Source organism: Amblyomma maculatum, chromosome 5 (assembly GCF_055883805.1).
Source record: "Amblyomma maculatum isolate TAMU_Amacu chromosome 5, ASM5588380v1, whole genome shotgun sequence".
NCBI classification, from domain to species: Eukaryota; Metazoa; Arthropoda; class Arachnida; order Ixodida; family Ixodidae; genus Amblyomma; species Amblyomma maculatum.
This window is the reverse complement of record NC_139348.1, coordinates 145,457,440-145,473,483: the sequence shown is the minus strand read 5'-3', so window position 1 is coordinate 145,473,483 and position 16,044 is coordinate 145,457,440. Positions and strand designations below refer to the sequence as shown.

The 16,044-nt window shown below is 45.2% G+C and overlaps 1 protein-coding gene across 1 annotated transcript in view; it reads left to right on the top strand.

Moving 5' to 3' along the window:
- The first annotated feature begins 415 nt into the window (after positions 1 to 415).
- LOC146189853 (uncharacterized) overlaps positions 416 to 16,044 on the top strand; it is a 34,539-nt gene continuing 18,910 nt past the window's right edge. Inside the window, exons 1-5 of the mRNA XM_084605356.1 lie at positions 416 to 598; positions 6,668 to 6,820; positions 9,951 to 10,076; positions 10,751 to 10,922; positions 11,933 to 11,971. Coding sequence (XP_084461482.1) covers positions 416 to 598; positions 6,668 to 6,820; positions 9,951 to 10,076; positions 10,751 to 10,922; positions 11,933 to 11,971 — 673 coding nt within the window. The remainder of the gene's footprint in view (positions 599 to 6,667; positions 6,821 to 9,950; positions 10,077 to 10,750; positions 10,923 to 11,932; positions 11,972 to 16,044) is intronic.

Sequence of the window (16,044 nt, the reverse complement as noted above, 5' to 3'; positions counted from 1 at the left end):
CAGACATGATGCACAAGGGGTATCCAGATACCCAGAGCATCTTATTATGCCCCAGTCTTTTCAGCGGGTATAAAGTTTGGGAGGAATGACTGCGAATGGGCATCTTAATGTAAGAGCGTTTCAGCGCAATTATGACAATGCAGGAATTTTAACTGCTTTAATGAGGCATAACCACCGGCGAAGAGTGACGGTCGTGCTGAGTTGTGCCTGCCTGAAGATGCATGCCCATTATAGGGCCTGTGACATGGTTTCGGGGAAGCAGCATCTGCTGCTCTTGAATTAACTGCAACGTTTTGCGAGAATCGCCATCGCTTCAGCGAAGACGACGAAGTGGCGTCGGCTGTACGCGGGGTTCACACCGCCTCTCTGGGGTGGAGTCGAGGGTCCTTAGGGTGTGGCTAGGACCTCGATTGTCATGGAGAAAGGGGCCGGCGGCGAGGATGGCGGCAAGAAGTTCGATGATCAGCCTCCAATGCCGCCAGGTGTCGACCCCGAATACGCCGAATTCACCCTGTCGCTGCAAAGCGCGTCACCGCGCAGCAGCTCGACTGCGGTCCTGGATGGCGGCGAAGGAGGAGGGCGAATTTTCGGGTTTCAAGTGAGAAACGCTGACACTACTCTTCGATCTGTCTCTAGTGATAGTCTAGCGCTAAGAAGTGACAAGTCCATAACGCCCGTTTTCGAATTTTTCTACATACTTAACGGCTTCTATCGGTCAAAACGTCACACTCGATGCTGCCTAAGAGGCTATAGTGACAGCACATTTTTCTACAGATACAGCATAAAAAAAGCAGTTCACAAGCATAGACCATGGTCCACGGCCTCGTGTATTGCTCCACTAACTGATATTAGCAGTATGTGAAATCGAACTTTTAGTTATGACTGTATCAAGCATGCCAAATACATCAAAATACTTGAAAATAATTTCTAAAAGATACCCTTTTTGTTCAGGTATCAAGAACGGTTTTAAATATGTACCGAAAGAGGTTTCATCGAGGGTAGTAAAACATATGATGATAGACATTGTGTGTATCTCACTACCACCAGGAATGAAAATTAAAGGACGGTTACGAAATTCTCTAATGAGAAATTTGAGCGCAGTTGGTGACAAGTTTTTGCGATATATTGAAGCACGTAATCTTAGATATGCCCTTTTGTATGTATGTGTATTTACAAAGCACCCTTTATTTTTCTCACCAGCCAAAAAAAAATCTCACAAGAGAAAGAAGAGGCACGAGCAGTGGCTTAGAGCTCGTGGCTGCTTCTCCTGAGAAATTATCTTTGGCTCGTTACTAGAGAGATTTAGCTTACCGTGATCCGGGATCCACCACCATGACCCTCTACCGCGCGTGTGTTGCTGATTGGTCCCGACGCGGCAGGTCTATGTGACGACATAAAGTATGTGGCGCCATCTATCGGCATCAAGGGGATCTGGGCATGCGCAGTGGAACGCGCGGTGGCGGATCACGGTAGCGGATCGCGGATCACGGTGTGCTAAATCTGTCTACTACCTTTCTCTCAGTCACACCGCCAACGGTATCATCGGCGAAGCGGCTCAACCTCTGAACGGGCGCATAGGAGATGCGCTCTAAAAATGATTTAGCATATGTAGCATCAGATATATTGGCGATGAAAAATGGCCTCTGCGTTTGGGCCAAGCGAGATCAGGTCGCTTTTAATGTCCTCTTCGCGGCAGGAACGGTCACTACTCAGAAGAATGCAAGCAAATCGACATTCACTCTCTCAAATGTCTTTCAGGATCCTTTTAAAAGCGGAATTCTTCGTTATGAAGCAATTCAGCGTGACTTTCAGGATGATACCATCAATAAAGATGGATAGATCACCGCACCATACTATTAACAGAAAAAAAACGTAGCTAAATATTAACCCTCTCATGCATACGGGCCTCATATGATCACACATATTTATCCTGCTATAAAATGTTTCCACTTGCTACGAGCGTGTCTCTAGCCTGATGTAGACCTCAGCTGGCATGAGTGTCCTGTATTTTTTAGAGTATTATTATTTTGCTTTGTGCTCTAACTGATTACCTCGAACACCTTATGGCATGATATCCTCATATGGGACACATTGAAAATTTAAGAAGGTGGTTGACTAGTTCGAATATTTTTTTGTGACATCTGTGGCCTAGATGGATAATTTTGGACGAGAAAATCTTTTTAATCCACTGTGTGTAATTAATGCTGAGAGGGTTATTAGTGAAAAACAACTTTTATTCAGTTTAAGTAAGAATATAATTGAAATTTTTTACATGCATTTTTATCATACTAGTTACCATATGTCTCTCCTAATCTTGCGTGCTAGTTACCATACGAAGTAACTAGCACGCAAGATTAGGAGAGACATTCAAAACCTGCAATATATCTGCTTTTTCTTCTCTTGTTGCCAATTCTGAAGCAGGCTACCGTAAGAGTCTTGTTCATTCAAACGACAGCGCACTGTTTATTGAAGATCTCTTATTTACATTGACGTTGCTACATGATCGTTGGACCACTGAAGCCGACTAAAGTTAAAGGGAGGAGAAATTCAGTTATAGATTACACACTGAACACCGGCTAACTTGATGTGGAGACCTATATTTGCTATTGTTTTGCGCCTTATTCCACAGAAAGAACAGGCCACGTATACCTAGCACTTTAATACTTTCCCTCATCGGCACATATAAGTGCTGCCCTTTTCCTATCATTGGAAGACGTATCTGCCAGACATATTTTTCTTAATACCCAGTCGAAAGAAATCTACAGATCCGGGTCAAAAATACAAGTTATTCTGTAGTTCTGTCGTAAACGTCCGATTTTTCTGTAGTCCTGTAGCACTTTTCTGTAATTCTGTAGTTTTTCTGTACCATATTTCTGTTGTCTGTAGTTCTGTAGCACTTCTCTGAAATTCTGTAGTTTTTCTGTAGTACATTTCTGTTGTCTGTAGTTATGTAGCACTTTTTTGTGGTGACTACATTAATTTACGATGTTACTCTACAGAATTTTCTGTTGTCACTACAGGTTTCGCGTAAAAAACTCCACAGAAGTTCTGTCGTAACAACAGAAACTCTTCTGTAGTTTTTTCCGACTGGGTAGTAATAATAACTGGCTCACAGGAAGGAAAAAGCGCAGTACCTGTCACACTTGTTCTGTGAACACCTGAACCGCGCCGTAAGGGAAGGGAGAAAGGTGGGAGTGAAAGTGTAAAGAGAGAAACGGGAGCCGTAGTGGAGGGCTACGGAGTAATTTCGACCACCTGGGGGATCTTTAACGTGCACTGACATCGCACAGCACACGGACGCCACTTCGTTTCGCCTCCATCGAAACGCAGACGCCTTGGTCGGGTTTGAACCCGGGAACTCCGGCACACTAGTCGGGCGTCTTACCACTACACCACTCCGGCGGGGTGACGAATTCTCCTTCTGATTCGAAAAACAAAAATGGCAGCCGACATACTATGTCCTAGCAAGCCGCGTTCCACTTCGGTTTCGGTTCGCGCCAAGGTTTAAAAATAAGGCTTCAGGCAAATATCGGCGACATAGGCGCTGGAAAACCACAGTTCCTCAGCGACAACATGGCGGGAGAGAGTGGAGCACGCGGGATGATCGGTTGCTACGATAGCATATTAATAATAACGTGCTCTGACATCGCACAGCACAATTGTTTCTGTGGACACCTGAACCGCACCGTAAGGGAAGGGAGGAAGGCGGGAGTGAAAGTGGAAAGAGAGAAATGGGAGCCGTAGTGGAGGGCTCTGGAGTTTTCGACCACCTGAGGATCTTTAATGTGCTGTTAAAGATCCCCAGGGGGTTGAAATTACCCCGTTATAACTCGCTTGAAGGAATGTAAGCGATATGGAATGCTTTCGAGCCCTCATCAACGATAAAAATAATAAGGGAACCTCTCCATAGCACGTTAAAGAACCCCAGGTGGTCGAAATTTTCGGAATCCTCCACTACGGCGTCTCTCATAGCTTGAGTCGTTTTGGGACGTTAAACCCCACAAACCAAACCAAACCAAACCATAGCAAATTCCAACGGAATAAAACGAGAAGAGGAAGCTTGCAAAACAAGTGCAACTCTCGACGCTAGGCGCCGCTTCTGTGCTTACTCCATAGAACGAGTTCACGTAGAGGCGAAGTGGGCCGAATAAGGGTGACTGTGCTTACCCGATGCTGACTCGACCCGGTGCTGTCGAGTCCGTGTATACACCGCTATAGATCTATAAAATGTGTTTTATTCTCGAAAAAAGTATCCAATTAAGATGAAATAGCTTATAAAGAATCGAAGAAGTAATTGCCACTTAACCCACGCTAGCACCACCTTACGACTCAGTAAGCTATACAGCTCTCTGAACACGTAAAGTTTTACCGTCCTTGTTAGCTTTGCGGGTATGGTGCTATGGCCCTGTACCCATATTCGAACTCCATACCAGTCGAATTTTCCTGCTGCGAAAATTTTGAAAGCGGCTAAAACTCAATTAGTCAGTTGACATACAAAACAAAAATGTACGGAACACTTAAGGTCTGCCTTTAAGGTTGTGCCGCAATAGCGTGATGGCTACTGTCAGCGCTTGAGGATACACTTTCCCGTACTTGCCCGTTTAAGACAAAAGCCTTTCTGGACTTATGGACTGCGCAAACGTCCGCGGAAAATGTTCGCGCCAACTGACAGTTAAGAAACGTCTCCACCGGGAATCGAACCACTATCCCTGCGATCTCCGGCCGAGCGCGCAGGCCACTACTACACATCGGGCTTGCGAGAAACCGATTGTAATTCCCCCTGTCTAGCGTGAGGATGATAGTAGCGATGACAACGACGATGCAGTCAGTGACAATGGTGATAATCACAGTAGGGGTGACAATGCCGGTGATTTTAGTTGATAATGATGATAGTAGTGAAAGGGATAGTGATAATAGTAGGGATATAAATGATGATGCAGTTCGTTAAAACACAGTTTATGGGGTTTAACGTCCCAAAGCGACTCAGGCTGAGAGACGCCGTAGTGGCGGGCTCCAAAAATTTCGACCACCTTGGGTACTTTAACGTAGTTGTGCACTGACAACGAACAGCGCAAGGACGTCTTGCTTTTCGCCTCCATCGAAAAGTGCCACCGCGGCCGGGATTCAATCCCGCATCTTTCGGCAGAGCTGTCCAGCGCCCTAACCACTGCACCACTGCTGAGGGTAGTCCGTGAAAGCAGTCCTATAAAGTGGCTCTCGCTAGTTCCGCTCTTAAGTAGACTTAAGCTCAGTCCTGCAATTTGTATAGCGAGAGCTATATTGGCCACAGCCTTGCCATTTCGCTGTTTCTGTTTGTGCCTGTCTGGTGTCTGTCAGTGCCTGTCCGAAGAGCGAAGAAAAAAGAAGTCGTTGGAGGCGGTAGCTGGCAGCTGACATGGCCGATCATTAGCTGGACGTAGGGCTTCCTGACATTACGTTTGGCAGGAGCTGCCAACTCGGGCTCTCCTTTCATATGGGAGGGAGATATCACAATTCAGCCTGCCAAAACCCTTGCATTCACGTTATCCCTAGACCACGCAGGCACTTTCATACGGCTCACTTAAATCGGGGATTTAGAGGTTGGTTAGCAGCTTACGCTATCGCGTCATCGCGAAGGTGGCAGTGAAAACAGAAGGAGGTGCCGTAGTGGAGGGTTTCGGACCACCGCGCAATAGAGGCTTTCGCCTCATCGCACTTCAGCGGTCAAAAGTGCCCCCTATGGCATAAAGAAAGCAGAAACCATAGAGTAAACTACTGTGTGCAAAAGTCATGCCTTTACTTTCAAGCCAAACCTAAGCATAGCCATGAAGCTAGCTCTCGCGTAACTCCACGTTTAACCACAAGCTACACCACAGATATTATTTTTTCTCGCTTCTTTGCTAATTCCTTAATTTGTTCCTCTGCTATCCCAACTATACCCGTTAGCATGCCGAAATGGATATAAAGCACCACTTAACCAAGCCATATGTACGCGCCTACGTGGAAAAGGAGTAATATATCAATATCGGAACCCAGGGCACTTGGAGGGTTCGATTCTCACTTTCCCGCCTTAATTGCGAATGTCGAGTTGGCAGCTTTTGCCAAACGGGCCCTGTCCCGTGGTGGTGTGACATCGGATAACCCTACGACCAATCAGTGCCTCGTCATGTCATGCGTTAGATAATACCCGTCAGAGCCATGATGTCATCAGCGTGATTTTTTGCTCCCTACGCTGGTGCTGAATTTTCTCAAGAGGAGGGTCCTTACCGCTGTCGCGTTAACTATTACTTGGTCAAAGTGTTCAACATGCCGACACTTCATTGAGGGCTTCTATAGGAAGAGTTGGATGGTTTGCTGAAGTGTGATGCCTGCTGAATCTGGTCAGCATGCAGTACGTATGTTCGACTTATGACTGGCCAAACAAGGCAAAGTAACCGATAGTTGTATGGCTATGCCGAAGGCTGCCCTTCAGGCATATACTACAGGAGATAGTGAATGGTACCTATAGGAGAATTAAGTATGGTGTATATAAGAGAAATGCGCAACAACTTAGACAGGACACAGGAAGAAACACATACTAAAGTTCACGAGCGCATGGTGATCAGCGCGTCGAAGTATGGTGACCAACGCGTCGTGGTTAAAGGTACGGCCCGGCTTTTATGCTCACGCGTGAACGTGTAACTTTCAGGCACGGCTGAGCGAGGCGCTGAACGAGCGGTTGTTGGACCCTTTGTGTGACACATATCGCCAGGGCACCGAGATGGTACAGACTCACGTCATGGATCCCGTCAGCCAGGCGTACGCCCAGATGACCGCTGAGAACGCTGCCGGCCTTGTCCAGGTTAGCCCTTGAGCATATTTGTCTTACAATATCATCAACAACTCGATTATATCAGCTCATTCGGTATTCCCTTGAGGTCTAAACATGGAAGTTTGCAGAACAGGTTGATATTGCACCTGCATTATAGGAAAGTATAAAGTATACTTTATACTTTCCCTGCAGTACATGAAAGTATATACTTTTATACCTGCAGTATAGGAAAGTATAACGGAAGTTGGTGATATCTTATTACTGAAATCAAGATGGGGGGGGGGGGGGGGGGGGTACTTGAACCTGACGCCCATCTTCTCCATTTTGAAACCAGATAACCGATGAACGATGATTTGGTAGGTTAATAGTGGATACCGAGTGAAAACGCTGTCATGCTGGAGACGCAGAGTCAGGTGGGCAGATGAGGCGAGCCAGCCGGAATAGAATGACAGCGGCCAGACGAGAGGTGGTTATATCGTTACTGGTGGCATTAATAATGATTACCGAAAATTGGCGCGCTTTATGCCACGTTCTGCGAGTGTGCATAACCACAAACCTATTCTTGGGCGTTGGACAATAAGAACAGATTGAAGTTGGCCTTTGCCGGCGCACAACGGCATGCTTTGACGACAAAAAAGTCACTCTCGTGGAAACAAAAAATGAGGTTTAACTCCTCTAAACCTATAAATACAGGGAGAGAGCTTTGCTTGCTTTGGTTGCACTTGTTGTTTAGTGTCCATGTGAAAGGTCAAATGGTAAAAGTCAAAGGTCAAGTTCGTGAGCATCATTGGTCAGCGCAATGTTAAGCGGCCTACTTAATTTTAACCCAATGTCAAATTGTCAACATTAGCGAAACCTGGCGTAATAAGGCCGTGGGCATTGTGTGGGAAAACGTTATTATCTGCACGTAGGTGGTCGTAATGAAAGGTGCGCGAATTTACGAAAACGTCACTGTCGAACCTAGTATTCTTCTGTTGGATTCGAAAGTATTCGAAACGTACCGAGTAGCTTTCCAATATTTTCTAACAATGAAGTTCGAAAAAGTCATACCGTATTTTTCTTCTGCGGGGCCACACATAGCGTATTGCATGCTGCCGCGACCGGTATGCGCAGATAAGAGGCTGTTATAGCATGTCGTTACCATGTTTGCGTTATCTTTTATCGCGTTACTGAACGGAGAACTTTCCGGTGAGCGCTGAAAAACACAGAAAACGTTTTAACGTGCTTTTTTCCCCGTATGTAATTACCGTCGAGTGTTTCACAGTTAATGTAGCGAGAAATAAGCGACGATGATTGCTGATACATATATAAAAAAACAATTCTACTTCGAAAGAGGCTGCATGCGTGTCAGTATAACGTAAATGCGTGTGGGTTCGAACGAAATGCTCTCTGCGTAACTTAGAGCTCTGTAAACAGTGTGCATTATAAACAGTGTCCTCTGCTGCTGAGTCGCATTTGGGGACGATTCTATCTAGTGATAGTAAGGCAAAACTGTCCAACTATGGCTTGAGAAACATTTTTTTTATTTTCTTTTACAGTTATTACTGATCGTGAGTGTGTTACCAGGTATTCTTTCTTTCAGGGACGAAAATCATGAAAACAGAGTTCGATGCACAGGCCGACAAGAACATGATATGCTGTCGTGAGAATGCTCATGCACGGGGTACAGTCAGGCTAATAGCTCAAAAATCACCAACCTGTAAACAAGCGGGGCACTTATACTGAGGACGTGCAAATGAGAGTACGCTAAATTAAAGTGAATGCAGCCTTTTATAGCGAGATATCGCGCCTAATAATGTAGCTGTGATGCTGTGTTTCATCCGAAGCGGGCGAGCAGCATGCCGTCATATTGTTCCGTTAACTATTCGAAACGTCAAAAATAGAGGAAAGTGCTTGCACGGCGGTAATGGCTGCGCATGTGCTAGTGTCACTGTCCTGACAGGTAAACACGATAACGATGTGCTATAACTCTGTAATTGTAACGGCTTCAGCGCAGCAAAATTGTTCCTTTCGCATGGCGGCGTTTGGAAGTCTTCATACATGCTCGCCACCCGCAGCGGTGGCTCAGTGGTTTGGGTGCTCGGCTACTAAACCCAAGGATGTGGGATTGTCCCAGCCGTGGCGGCCGCTTGTCGCTGAAGACGAAAAACAATGCGCTCATGTGCTGTGCGATGTCTCCAGTTCGGAATTTCCGGATTATACTCCATTGCGACGTCTCTCGCTGCCTGAGTCGCATTGGGACGTTAAACTTCATAAACCAATCCAAATCAGTCATACAGGCTCCCATAAATTAGACGAGGCGGTTGGGCCCAAACAGACTCAGATAATGCGGCTGTTATCGGAGATCTTGGAGACCATAACTCACGTGAACGTAGCTCTCACCACTTTCTTGCACTGATAAATGGTGTTTGTTTATTCCCTATGATCAGCAACGAAAGGTACTATACCGAAGGGCGTAACTTTATAATGATATGGTTAGTACTGTGACTACGTGTTGCCACCCTAATAATCGTGATCAGTGTATCCAGCTATGAAGCCGTCTACAACTGCATAAAGTGTAGCGCAGTACCGCAGGCCGCCTCTAGCGCTTCAGTTTCGCGCCAACTGCGAGCTGTGTATTCACATAAGTAGCGAATGTTTTTAATAATACTCCATTCCTTTTCGATTCGGCCCTAAATCGTTAGCATTATGACCCCCTTGAGAAACCTGTCTGCCCTTCCATCTACCCGAAGCTTCGGTTAGCAGGGGGCCAAAGAGAAAAAGGGAACTTTAACATTTCGGAAAAAGGAAGAAGAGGGAAGGCAAGTCGGGGGGTAGAGAGGGTGAGAGGCGGCTAGAAGGAAATAATGAAGAGAGCGTATGGCGTGCCGCACGGACTGCTGGATTGGTAGTCGGAGCGGGAAACAACCGTACACATGATGATTGGAGGACCTATCGCAAGGTCTGATTAGCCCGCCAACAGCGGCTACTACCCCGCCCCTGAGGGAATGCCAACTCAACTCTTCCTCACCAGTCGTATTAACCGTCTATAATTTAGTCGGAACATTTGTATTCGATCTGGTTGCAAAACTACATTATCTTTATTTGATTCGGTTTGGAAAAAAGTACTATTCACACAGCACTATCGTAACCCTCCCTCCCTTTTTTTTTTGTCCAACAGACGCACATGGTAGACCCGATTAACCAGGTGTACCAAGACATGTCGGCGAGGGCGACGGAGCTCGTGCAGATGAACGTTGTCGATCCGGTCAATCAAGCTTACAACGAAGCGCCCTTGTACTTTCAGGTATGTGCTTCTGTGCTAATATGTGGTTATAGTAGGTGACGCGGTAAAAAAAAAAAGACCTAAGCGCAAGTTCTACTTGCGAAAGCACGTCGTTTGCATCATTTCACTTAGTTTAGCAATGTTTCTACTAGTTAGTGGCTTAAATGAGCCTAATTAGACTTTTGAAGTCGTAATTTCAGCTAGTGCGTGTCCTGACAACAACGTACTACTGAGCAGTAGTAGTAGTAGTGTGACCTGACACACCTTTAAGCATAGCTAGGTCTATTAGGCGTAATTAAGCATAACGTGCTCAGTTGGGCCAAGAAAGACATAATTACGCCGATCTGCGTTCAGGCACGTTTAGCCATCATTTTCCTATCTATTTCGTTAGACTTAATTAGCTTTGTCTTTGACCTTGCTCACAGTCATAGTCAATGCGGTCATGGTCACCCCTAGCATAGTATGAGCATTCATAGCCTAGACTTGGTTGTTGCCATAGCAACACTTGGTTAGTAATTCTTAATCAGAATCCACACATTGGTAATTTATCGTGCTATAGGCTAGAAGTGGTTTCGCGTTAAGAATGAGGAAAAGGATATAAAAGATCAGACTGCAGCAAAAGAAGGTTCTTCAGCCATAGGTGGGAAGTGAGTTCATTTTTTCCCCACCTTTGACCCACGGCTAACTCTTCGCAGAGTGCTGTGGTTGACCCTATCAAGGACGCTTACGCCCAAGCAGCCGACATGTACGAAGAAAACGTGGTCAAGCCCACCGCTCGCGCCGCCAGCCACTTCACCACATTTCTGAATACCCATGGTCTCTGGCGCGACGATGACAAAGGTGATGGTGGAGCTGAGCAAGAGTTGTGTTTGCTATCATGCGGAAGCTATTCATTATGAGGGCGTCATTGCACTCGACTACTTTGTCTATGGGGGATATTGCAATGATTTGCTAGTTTTGTTATAGGTCCCGAAGTGTAATTGTCTTTGAAGCTTTTTTATCGTTTGGGAACAATGGATGTGACAGGGTGCGAGCTTTTGTATCTGTCTAAACACTGCCCTGTTTTCACTTTCCATCGCGAATTATGAGGTTGAAAGCTGATTTCAGGGTGGTAAGTCAATGCCGCCGTTCACCCATGAAGCTGCCGGCGTCAGTTGCCGCTTCTACTTATTGCATCGGTCGGTATGGGCTTTTATATTCCTTGAACGCGTTAATATTGTTGAGGTACTCCATCTATTTTAAGCCCGTGAAGTTTGTTTTATTACCTGAACATTATTGGGTCAGTTTCATCGTCGCTAATAATCCGTTACCTATAACTACTGCTGACGTTCTTCTGCCACTACTGCTATTGCGACTAATACACTATTACTACTTCCTACTTCTACTGCTTCTGCGATTACTTCCACTGCTATATACTATCACCACCACCCTGAAAAAAGAGAGTAGAGGTTAGGTTTCGGTCGATTTCGACCACTCCGTACGCCGCCCGAACGACAGTTGTGGCGTACCGCAGACAGACTGGAACAAAGGTGATGCATCCATCTTGGTGTTCTAGTGTTCTTCAAATTTGCAGTTTAACTTATGACCTGTAGAAAGCTAGCACGGATTTAAGCTCTCGTGTAACTCAATTACAGCCGCTAACAGCAGTCACCAGCTGGGGGGAGCGACTCTAGCGGCAGCTTTGACTTGACGTGCTGGGCTGGAAAATTCAGCTCTCTCTCTCTCTCTCTTTATATATATATATATGTATATATATATATATATATATATATATATATATATATATATATATATATATATATATATATATATATATATATAATCTTTTTTAATTTTATACTTATAGTGCTCTTGCTTTGTCTTTTTTCTGGTAATAGTTCCACCCAAGTCTCCGTCACCAAATCGCCAGAAAGACGGTGAGTGAATTTGAAAGCGGAAATTCTCCATAGTATAGCGTTCCTTGGGCATCAACATGAACCACTTGCACGTATCTTGTGCGAACACGATCTGCTCAGTTTATCGAGGATAGTTAATTTAGTTAGCGTGGGGGTGGATTCAATGTTCGTGGTATAGCGTGTTTTTTTGAGATGACACGCATGCTAGGAGTTTCTTTCAAGAAACACTAATTCTTTATTCAAATTTGAACAGTTTTAAACTTGCCTTAACCGGTTATATCCGTAGTAGTAGTGAAATTAGGCGGTCAGCTTCTTGCTGACGGTGAAAGGACTGTTGTACCTGTAGGCAGGTTTTGTTAGTATTTGCCATTACTGACGGTTAAAAAGAGGCAGTAGTCGGACGAGAGGGTGAGGAGAAGATGGGGCCCGCAGGCGAAGAGACGATGCATTTGCATTGCGAATACTCTGGTCGGAGAGGAGAGGTGGTTTGAAGAGACATGCTCCAGCGCTCTTCTTAGTTTCAATGATGATACACAGAGACCACCTACGCTGTGCCATAAAAAAATACGCGGCGAGATTCTGTAGACGTGTGCACACAACTGTGACATACGCTATTATTCCACTGCGAATAGTGTGGTGGGAGGGGAGAGGTGGTTTAAAGGAGCATGCTCCAGCGCTCTGCTTAGTAGCAATGATGGTGCACAGAGGTCTCCCTACGTCGTACCACAGGGAAGGCACGGCGAGTTTCTGTAGGCATGTGTACACGACTGTGGCAAACGCCGGGTTGCACTACTTTAAATGACTTCACAACGCGAATATAAGTAACGACGCGAAGCATCGCAAACAGCAGGGGCGGTTCAGCCTTGCTCTCTGTTTAGTCACTGGAAAACATTTTCTGAGTGCCGCTATCCTCCTCCCATTCTAGCAAGATTCATTGTCCTGGAACCTTCATGGCCGCCCTTGCATAACTTTTGCCAGCTCTTCAATCATTGTAGTGGCGCGGTATGTCTCCGCCCACGCAATATCTTTATTTAAAGCGATAAATTGAAATTCTGAGATGATCGGTACAGTGAACTTCAGAGATTCTGGGAAAAGACAGTCATAAAGAAGTGGAAACTGCGTTTTTGTTATTTGATCAGCGGTACGTTGCGTATTTGTGCGGTTTCTGGTTAAAAAACGCGTTGCTTTGAATGCTCGGCGCTGTATAGAATATGCCTATAAATGTTGGAATTTCGTAATTCGGCAAAAATGGGCCACACCAATTATGCTTCTTCCAAACGCGGCTGTGCGGAGGGAAAAGAACACGCTACTGTGAAAACATGCTGTGTCTCTAGTTCTTTTTACAACGTAGCAATTCCTTAAACATTGCATCATCTCTTACTTGGTTTATAAATCACCGCAGGTTCAATTTTCAAACTGCATTCGGAGAAAGTAATTTAATGAGAGGAAAGGCGCTGTCAAACGTTTGAGTGTTCAGTGCCGTGAATATGATTCCGAGAGAAGCAGTTACCCGCTTACTGGATGCTGGATTTTCTGTTTTCTCGAAGAATCTCTCGTCTCGCAAATACTTAGCTCCCCTTATTTGCAATGCTCTTCGCCCTTTTAATTTGCTAAGTTTTCTAGCATAGCTGGAGCGTCTATTGCCAATGCTGCAAAGTGTGCTAGGAATAAAGGCTACATTTATTATTTTGAAATTCTTGCTGCAACTCTTTTCTGTGGCACATCGCCATCTTCCCTGCCAGAGGCGCCCGCTGCCGAGAAGAAACCTAAAGGAGACGGTGATTTATCCCGGCATTTGAAATTTTTAATAGCTTCAGTCCATGTTTTCACGCCATTTCTAACCTTACTTGAACGGTCCCCGAGGGACTGGTGTACGTCCAGCACCGTGAAAATAGCGCGCGCGAGCTAATATAATTACCCGCACGCTTTCTTTTGAAGGCTGTCTGCAAGAGCATTTCAGCAGACACTCTCTTTACGCGCACGGTTTATATGTATTTATTTTAAGGAGTTATAATGTGCGAGCAATTTCCTATTTTGTTTAGTTTGTGGTTATTTATTTCTGCCCGAGTTTACACGACACCTCGTTTCTTTTAAGGCACGGCGGCTATCGGGAAGACACTTAAATGAGAGTGATGAATAGTGATGGTATTTGTTTGCAGGTGCTTCGTATTATTTTAAAGCGTACGGCTGGGATTGTGACATTAATTGCGCCTAAGGACGATTCAGTCACATCAGAAAGGACTTTTCGTACATTTGTGTGGTCCTTGTTCGAAAGCAGAGTTACTTTTTGTCTCCGTGGCTCACCTCAACGTAATTATTCATCTCACTATGCAATAGCTGAATGGAGATGAAAAACGGAATTGGAACAGCATGGTACATTTTAGAACTCGATGTCAGGTAACTTTTAAAAGTAACAGAAACCATTAGATATTCATCTGGTACTTGCCGCTACATGCCGCTACGTGCCGCTACGTATACGCTGCAGTTCAGTGGTGGATAAACATAGCTGACAAAATTGAAGTTGATCTCCTCCTCGTGATGTCATCGGCTAGTGACACCATTTTGCCTCATGCTTAATGTGGCCAGAAAACATCTTTTACATTGACACACACACAAGAAAATTATCGCCGCCTTGAGTTGAACCATTCTTCCTTCGATTGCCAGCCGAACGGGTTAACTGCTACTCCGCGCCGGGCTCATGAGCACGGTTTACTCATTCTCCTTGTCCAGCGTAAGGACGCCGTAGTGCATCGCAGGTCGTGGCGGTCGGATCGTAGGTGCAGGAAGTCACAGATTAGGAGTCAACATTGTTGCGACAGCGCTAATGCTTTTGCATTCTCCCAATGCAGTTTTTGTGGTAAGCTCTAATTTTGGTATTATATCGTCAGCAAAGTTTAAGGAGATCTAAAATGAGAATTGTTTTAGCCACTTCGCCCTAGGTGGGAAAAGCGCAGCGTCGTGGTGTTCTCCCGATTGTCACGATTCTGGTTCTCGTCCGGGTATTAAGATTTCAGGTCTGCAAGATGAGGTGAACGAAAGGTGGCTTTATACAATTTACAGTCATGGCACAAAAGCACAACTATACCAGCACGGGGGCCGAAAGTTACTGGTTTCACGCGATTGTCTTCGTACAGCGACGGCCAGCGAGACCCGTCGAGACCGTCGTGAGAGTTGTCCCTTAGCGCATACATCTGATTTTTGCCCATGCCCAATTTCTTCTTCATCGTTTTAAGGCTTCCCCCGTTCTTTACAGCATGCTCAATTTTCTCCATGTTATACTTCCTTATATCGGCCGCTTTAGGCCTATTGGTCAGTTTTTGATATATCTGCTAATGCTATCTGGTCTGCTGAGTTGCAAATTTTCATGCTTTGGTGTTTCTTAAATCTTTCGTCTCCTTAGACAGCTTACCGGTATCCTCTCTAACTATCATACCGCCTTCTTCTACAGCGCACTCAGTAATGATAGCTCTGAAAGTATTGTTCATTGCTACTCAGCTAATATATCCATCCTCGGTTAGAGCCGAATATCTATTCTGTAGCGAGATCCTGAAATTTTCTGCCTTCCCCCTTACCGCTAATTCGTTGATGGACTTCTTTCTTACTAATCTGTTTCGTTCCCTCTTCAGATTTAGACTAATTCGAGATCTTACCATCCTGTGGTCACTCCGTCGCACTTTCCTGATTACCTCTAAATCCTGGATAATGGCGTGGTTAGAACACATTATGAAGTCAATTTCATTTTTAGACTCCCAGTTAATACTTTTCCCTGCCCACTTCGGGTTCTCACGCTTGCTGAAGAAGGCACTCATGATTCTTAGGGCATTGAGCTCTGCGAGCTCAACTAGTAACTCCCCTTGCTATTTCTAAAGCCGGTTACGTATTCAACCACTACCTCGTCTCCATCCTGCTTTTTCCTTACCTTCGCACTGAAGTCGTCCATTAGTACAGTATGCTGCGTCTCTCCTTTCCGCATTGCTGATTCTACATCTTCGTAGAAGCTTTCAACAGCCTGTTCGTCAAAGACTAACATTGTGCCAATTTGTTATTTGTTTAATGACTGCAAAGAAAAGTGCGCGTTTAGCTAGCAACTTTTG